General features: G+C 52.9%; 1 protein-coding gene across 1 annotated transcript; it reads left to right on the top strand.

Annotated features, from left to right (window-relative positions):
* The first annotated feature begins 2676 nt into the window (after positions 1 to 2676).
* On the top strand, positions 2677 to 4253 carry FOXQ1 (forkhead box Q1). Its single transcript, XM_063401326.1, has one exon. It carries the CDS (start codon positions 2812 to 2814, stop codon positions 4051 to 4053), a length of 1242 nt encoding a protein of 413 aa, XP_063257396.1. The 5' UTR covers positions 2677 to 2811; the 3' UTR covers positions 4054 to 4253.
* Positions 4254 to 7888: the final 3635 nt, after the last annotated feature.

The following is a 7888-nucleotide window of genomic DNA, read 5'->3' as shown; positions in this document are numbered from 1 at the left end:
GGGCCTTGAGCCACAACAAGAATCAATGCTGATCTTAGAAAGACTCCCTGCTCCCACCCATTAATAGCTATCTTTGTATTATTTTGCATACAAGCTTCTGTCCCCTCTTAAATCTTGCCAAACCAGCTTTGCCATCCACTCCTAGTCTTGAAGTATGGCTGTGAAAAAGCTTCTGTTATGTCTGACGTGTTTACCTACAGCATTTGAATGACTTTTTAAGTTCTTTGAATAAAGATAAGAGACAATGTGTACATTTTCCACACAAATAGTGGAACGGTAATAAAATAAACATCAAAGGCAAGCTAGCAAATCATCGCTACTTCATTGCTATTTACAACAAAAGCAGGAAGAGGAAAAAACCTACCCTTGCCATTGGCATCATTGTAGAAAATATGAGTTTTGGAGGGAATTATACATTTTTCCCATACCCTTAAACACAAACATTGGCACCTACAGCTAAGCCAGTACTTTACTGAGGGATTTCAGTTTACATTACACGGAGACAACAACAACAAGGAACCAAGAGAGGTCTCCCTCCTCTTATTTTTGTCTTTCTGAATTGCCTGCTTTTCTCAACTGGTGCAGCTTTTGTGAGAACGGCAAGACATCCAGTGTATTATTATTTCTCTTACAGAATATGAAATATTTCTAATACAGAAATTGTCAAGAAAGCAATGAGAGGGACAGAAGAACCTCTCACTCTTCAACATTTACCATATAAATTCATGCAGACTGAAGAAATGGCAAAGCTTTGAAACAAAATGCAGCTGTGTGTGGGGGAACATATATTCTATTCAAGAGAGATCAAGATAGAAAGTAGGGCTGTTTGTTTCTCCTCTTAGTCTTTTAAACCTGTCTTTTTTCATCTTCCTCTCCAATACTCCTTGAGAGCCAGACCACAGCAGAATAGTCCTAACCAGAGTGACTCTGCATTATGTATTTATTCTAAAATAAGGTCTGATTTAGAAAGACTGTTTTTGGAAAACATGGAGCAATCCAACTCTTACTCCGGACACAAAATTCGAAGCATATATATGAGAAATAAAACATAAGCACCACAGTGGATTTCTGCTGATGTTTTTGTTACTGTTTTGCAGACACCAGCGCTACTGCCATACAAAGTGAAATGGCATTTTGCAATGGACTCTGAACAGTGAGCAGAACAGGGAGTTTTCAGAGAAGCAGCTGCCAGCTAGCTCTATTCATTGAGTTGTTCTGTCCAGCATAATGCTGAAGGAGGGAAAAAACCCCTCTGAAGAAGGGCAAGACCCTGAAAACTTAAACCTAAAAACAAACCCAAAAAGGATGACTAATTTTTTTAGAAAGAAAAATGTCTAGGTGAAATTGCAGAAAATGTTGTCCCAAATCTTACAGGAAATTTACAGATTCGCTGTGATTTAAAAAATGTTAAAGTTACCATTAAAAAAAAAATGCAAAACCTACACAATAAAACATTTTACTAGGGAGTGGCAGTTGTAAGAGAGAGGTTACAAACACACCATCCAGAAGAGCTCAGGCAATGTTACTACAGAGGCAGCAGCACACGTAAAACTAAGGTTAGGGCTTGTTTTATCTCTCTCATAGCAAAACTCCAAAGCATTGCCTACCTGTTCCCATTCTACCTCTGCACCAGGTGTGCTTATGACAGAAGGAAAGAGAGACCAGGACTGAGACTGTTTTGTCAGGCTACATAAATCATTAGGAATTCACAACTGCAAAGTCATGTATTATTTTCCAACAGGTTGTTGAGCTGTCATATTACAACTTGTTGCTTTATACGGAGCTATTAAAATAAATCACTGCACGTAACAGGTTCAGCTCTGCCACCTATAAGTCATTCTGCATTTTACACCTGGGAGGCGGGCCGGCTCTGCTTAGTCGCGCCGAACTGCGGCTTCGTTCGAAATACCCGGGAAGGGGAGGGACCTGGCAGGAGAAAATACAATCAAGTTTCGTAAAACAACTTTCCAACAAGACCAAGCTGTCATCTTTGCTAATCACAGCTCTAATACGGCTTATTAGGGCATACCCACCTTTGCTACCTTGCTTCTCCACCCACCACCCTTTAAGATCTTTGTCCTGGCTCCGCCTCTCGCCGGCGTTATAATGGGCTGGTCTGAAAGTGGTGGAGAGACACAGAACCACAGGGGAAGGGAGAGATAATGACAATAACACTAATAACCCTAATAACCCGTCTGCTGCCCGCCTCGCAGCGAGGAGCCAGCCCGGCGTCCCGGCACTGACAGGGGTCGAAGCCGGAGAGAGCGGAGTGACCCCGACGGCCCTCGAGAGCTTCTCCCCGCGCCCGGGCAGCGCCGAACGCCAACAGCGGCAGCGGCCCCGAGGAGGACCGAGCCGGGCGGACAGGGGCAAGAGCCGGCTCCGGCAGCCGCCCGCCCTCTACTCGCACCGGCCCCGCGGGGACCACCTCGCCCCTCTCCTTCGGCCCCATGGAGCGGCGAGCGTAAAGAGCGAGAAGGAAAGAGGGGGGCGAAAGGACAGCGAGCACCCCAGTGGGGCAGAAGGAGGTGAAGCCCGGAGGAATCACCCCGTCCCGAGGGCGGCAGGGCACCGCCGCCCGGCCTCGGTGCCCAGCGGCCGCGAAGGGGCCGGCGCTGCCAGCGACCCCGGGCCGGCGGGCTGAGGCCGGCGCGGAGCCCCGCAGCCCTGCCCTGCCGCTCTCGCCCGCCGCCGCGGAGCTGTCCAAGCCGGCGAGGGGACAGAAAGCCCCTGGGCCGCCTCGCTGCCTCCCGCCTCCCTTGAGGCCGAGCCGAGGGGCGGGGGTCGCGCCCGCCCAGCGGAGCCATCGCCATGAAGCTGGAGGTGTTCTCGCAGCACTACGAGGACAAGCTGAGCACCGGCAGCGACCAGGAAGGCAGCGGCTCGCTCTCCCCGGCTCCGGCGGAGAGCGAGCTGGGCTCGGACGGTGACTGCGCGGCCAACAGCCCAGGCGGCGGGGCCGGGCGAACGGGGCATCCCCCGCCGCCGCCCCCCACGCCGCAGCCCCCGCCACCGCCGCCGGCCGAGAGCGCCAAGGGGAAACCCTACACGCGGCGGCCGAAACCGCCCTACTCCTACATCGCGCTGATCGCCATGGCCATCCGCGACTCGGCCGGTGGCCGCCTGACCCTGGCCGAGATCAACGACTACCTGATGAGCCGCTTCCCCTTCTTCCGCGGCGCCTACACCGGCTGGCGCAACTCGGTGCGCCACAACCTCTCCCTCAACGACTGCTTCGTCAAGGTGCTGCGCGACCCGGCGCGGCCCTGGGGCAAGGACAACTACTGGATGCTGAACCCCAGCAGCGAGTACACCTTCGCCGACGGCGTCTTCCGCCGCCGCCGCAAGCGCCTCAGCCGTGCCGCCCCGCCGCCGCAGCCCGCCCGCCCCGCCGCCGGCGCCCCGCCGCAAGTGCCGCAGGAGGCGGCCGGAGCGGGCGCCGCGTCCCCCGGCGCTTCCCCGCGCTGCTGCTGCGCCTCCTCGCCCTGCCGCTGCGCGCCGGGCGCCAAGGAGGCAGCGCCGGGGGGCGGCGGGGCGAGGCCGGCGGGCGGCGGAGCCGCCAAGTTCTCCAGCTCCTTCGCCATCGAGAGCCTCCTGCAGCGGCCGGCAGGACCCCGCGCCGCCCCGCAGCCGCCGCCGCACGCCCGCCTCCTGTGGCCGGCGCCGCCCGCGCCCCCGCACCTGCTGCCCGGCCCCTTCCCGCTGCTCCCCTACCCACCTGCCGCGCAGCCCCCGCCCGCCGCCGCCCTCTACGGCGGGGGCCTCCTGCAGCTCTGCGCCTACGGGCTGGCAGAGCCCTCGCCGCCGCCGCCGCCGCCGCCGCCGCCGCTGCTGCTGGGAGGCGGGCGGCCCGCGCTGGCCCCGGCGGAGGCGTCGCCGCTGGCGGAGCGGCCGCGGGCGCCGCTGTTCCACGCCGGCCTCCCCAAGGGCGGGCGGGGGCCGCCGCCCGGCTCCGCGCTCTACGGGCCCCTCCGGCTGGCCGGGCCGCTGCCGCCGGCGGCGGGGGGCTCGGCCTCGTTCCAGCCGTACGCCGTGGAGACCCCCCTGGCTTAATGGAGCCCCCCTCCTCCCCTGCTCGGGACCTGCTCGGGGAGGCGTGGAGGGGGAACGGAGGAGGCTCTGGATCCCGCACTTTAACTCCAGAGGCGACCACAGCCTCCAAGCAAAAGCCTCGGTGACTGTGCCTTAGTGAAATGACAGTGGGTTTAATTTAAGCCAAAAAAAAAAAAAAGAAAAAGAAAAAAAAAGAAAAAGAAAAAGGGGGGAAAAAAAAGAGAAAAAAAAATCAACTGTCTGTTTGGACATAGCCATGAGCCTCAAGTGCTTCTTACTGTTCTTTAAGACTACTTGACTTGTGCCAGTCCCTCGCACCTCCTTTCTATGCCCCTCTCCTGTCCCCACATCTCCTGCTACCGAAGCCTGGGGCAGCAGAGCGGGGGTGCCCCGCGGAGGGGCCGGTGGCGGCCGCTGGGGATGCGCTGTGCGCTTGGGAGGGCGGGGAGGAGGGAGGGGGCCGGGATCAGCAGGGACAGAGGAGGGGAGGGGGCCGGGGTCTGCTGTGGAGCCGTAGGTCTGTACCGCAAAGCGATGCATCACTGTGCCAAAAGAAACCTTTTCTCCTGTCCAGCAACTAGCATTTCGTGGGAAGGGAGGATATTAAATTATTTATAAAAGTAGTGTTTTTAACACAAAGAGAGTGCAGCTTTTAAAATTAACTATGGGAGGGGGTAGGAGAGGGGAAAGGGCTCAAAAAATGTCAGGCGTTGTCTCCTGTATTGGCTGGCGTTCTGCGTTTATGGCCAAGACCACTGCTACTGGAAAGAGTAATTTTTTTCGTATTTTATTTTTGTGTTTGTATGTAATATATGTGCGTGTGCATTTCATTGACGCTCGGCCACCATGTTTTTCCGGTTTTCTTTCCTTTCTCCTTTCCCCCGAATAAAAGCTGGCCCCTAAATAAAGGCGGTAATATGGAGAAGAGCGTGATGTCTGTGCTGGCGTGAGGGAGGGAAGCCTGTCGTGGGACAGCCATGACCGAGAAGCTTGGCTAGGGCGGCGGGGCAGCAGGGCTTCCATCCCCATCCCTGCCGGCGGGTAGAGGTGCCACCTGTGGACCTGCCTTATTTTAGTCACGGGAGATGAGAAGTTCTGCTCTTGGGCTGCCGCCAGGTATGAAAGTCCTCTGCAATTCCTCGAGTCAAATCAGAATTTCCCGCTGTGGCTCAACTCTGCAGAAACGCTGTCGATTTGCAGGCGGGGCGATTTGCAGGCGGAAATATTTGCAGGCAAACTGCCTGACGTAGAGGCAGCCTGTGAAAATCCAGTACAATATATATATATATATATTTTTTTTTTTTGTGTGATTTTTTCCACGAAGGACAGCAGACAACATGTAATCGATATGTAATCCTGTTGTCATCCCTCCCTCGGTCCAAGGAAAACTCGCTTCAGGAAGGTCATAGACACTACCGGGCTCCGCCTGTCCGGCTGCTTCTGGTGAAGATATCCCCGCTGGCACCTACAGCGGGGTGTGGGCTGGGGATGCGCTGTGCGCTTGGGAGGGCGGGTAATAAAAAGTTTGCACGTGTTGCCTTCTCCCGAGGGGCGTTTGTTAAGGTTGATTTGTATTGTCAGAAGTGGTCAGCAAAGCCTCAGAAAGGCTAAGTCGGAAAAAAGGAAGGTTGGGAGGCTAACTGCCTGTGCTACTGAATTACAAATCAGTGTCGTCCCGAACTCGAAGAGTTTATACAAATGCTGAAGTGATCATTCGGGGTTCGTTTGCTGGGTTGTTTGTTTTAATTAATGCTTTAAAAAACATGGAAATCGGCGGGCTTCTTCCCCCTTCAAGTCCTCTGTAAGCACAAGTTATCTTAAAAAACGATGACTAGGAGAATTTGGGGCGCTGGATGGTCTTCTCTCTAATTCCATGTATTTCGAGCCTTGGAGTTTCTCTCCCACCTCTTTTTACCCCAGCCCCGAGATTGAGCCGCTGACTAGCTTCTACCCTACTCGCAAAAATTATTCCGAATAGCAAAGGTGTGTTGTGAAAGGAAAGCTTCAAACAGAACAATCTGCGGCCGAAAACACCGACTTGTTTCAATACAGTTTCAAACAGATTTCACGGTGCGTTTAGCTCAGACCATAACATCCATCAGAACATTGCGAGAGATTAGTGACTAATGTATGAAGTAATCCAACCCTTGAAGGAATTGGTTTTTATGTACACACGCGCATGCACACATACACACACTATTTCGACATAATTCTGCCTTCAAGGCTCTGTGCAAATATTAATCTACCTTTTCATAATCTGCTCTTTCCTCTGGCTTGTATTTTACCATGTCTTTTTTTATAGGAGTCAACATGACCTGTCAACATGCAGCTCCTAGTATCTTTTGCTTTTGTCCATCTGTAAAGGTCATATTTCAGGGTGTATTAAAAGTATCTTGATGGAAAGTGGAATTTGTCATTATAGCCACAAGTGTGTATTTTAATCGGAAGTATGTAAGTGTGAATAGGGATAAACTGTGTGTAAACGTATGCTTAATAGGATGACATTGAGCTTTTTACTTTTAGAAAATAAGTACACTACAAAAGAAGAAGAAAATTAAAAGCAAGTCCCCACAGTTCGATATATCCCTTGTTAATAAGTATTCTGTGTTTATCTTCTATGAAACTCCATCTTTTGATGTGTCGAGAAACGTGAGTCAGCAGTACAGTGGCAGGGATATCTGTGCCCTCGCGGTCCTTTCTTAGCCCGTTTCTGGATTTCCTCAGACAGTCGAGCTGAGGTTTTGAGGTGTCCCCGGTGATGGGAGCAGGGGGCAGGTATCGCCTGCTGTCCGGAGCCCGCTCGGCGGCGGGGCTGTGGGGCTTTCGCTTGCTGAAGAGTAGGGAGGTCTTCTCCGCCTCCTCCTGCTTGAGCATCACCCTCCTAAGAGGAGGCAGGAGACGCATTTCCCCTTGTTGACCTTTGGGTGGGAATTGTCCCGTTGGCGCTACTTCTCGGAGCACGCCGGCTCGTTTCCTTGGCAGGCACGGGGAGGAGGAGCGGCCGTGCCGCTGCTGTCCCGCGGGCACGGGCACCGCGGCGGGCAGGGCGGGAGGGACCCGGCCCGGCGCGCAGCCATCAATCCGAGCTGGCAGCTGTGACGGACGGCTGGCGAAACACAGCACCTGTCCAAACAGCAGGTAATCAGAGAACCGACACTTTACATTTTTGTGTGGAACGAGCGCATTAGCCGTTTCACAGACCCTCCCAAAACGGCGATGTTTGTACGTCTGGGTACTTTGTCTTTTTTAACCTCTAATAAATCAGGATGACAGAAGAGAGACAAAGCCTTTTGACTTGTGATATTTGACACATCATCAGCAGGCCAATGCTTTGGCCCCACGGCCTTTTAGCCCTACCAGTGTCTCCATCACCCAGAGCGTGTTTGTTGGATGGGTGCAGTTTGTGATGATACTTGAGGGGTTTTTACTCACTGCACCGGCAAAAATTAGGTCAATAGCACAGAAAGTCTGACAACAACAGGGAGCGAAACAAGTCTCTATGATCATGTAAGAGGACCTGAAAACATCCCACGCCACTTTCCTAAATCTCTTCAAATTTTAACCTGCTGGCTGCTCCAGCCGCACTACAGTTTGTTCATATGCCTGCTGGAAACACCAGCCTAAGCAGAATTGCACGTGAATACAGATTCAGACTGGGCTCTGGTTTTAAGTGCTTTTTTGTAGGAGAGATTTAGCTTTCCAAATAAATATATTTTGTTCCTGAGACTTTTCCCACCTATAACTGATTCATGTCTTTACAGCTTTGAATGTTTTAAATTGCTTTAAAGAGAAAAGAAATAATCATACCTGACAATCAAAATATTTTCATCAAATA

The sequence above is a fragment of the Prinia subflava genome, chromosome 1, assembly GCF_021018805.1.
Source record: "Prinia subflava isolate CZ2003 ecotype Zambia chromosome 1, Cam_Psub_1.2, whole genome shotgun sequence".
Taxonomy (NCBI): Eukaryota; Metazoa; Chordata; class Aves; order Passeriformes; family Cisticolidae; genus Prinia; species Prinia subflava.
This window is presented reverse-complemented; position numbering and strand designations above follow the sequence as displayed.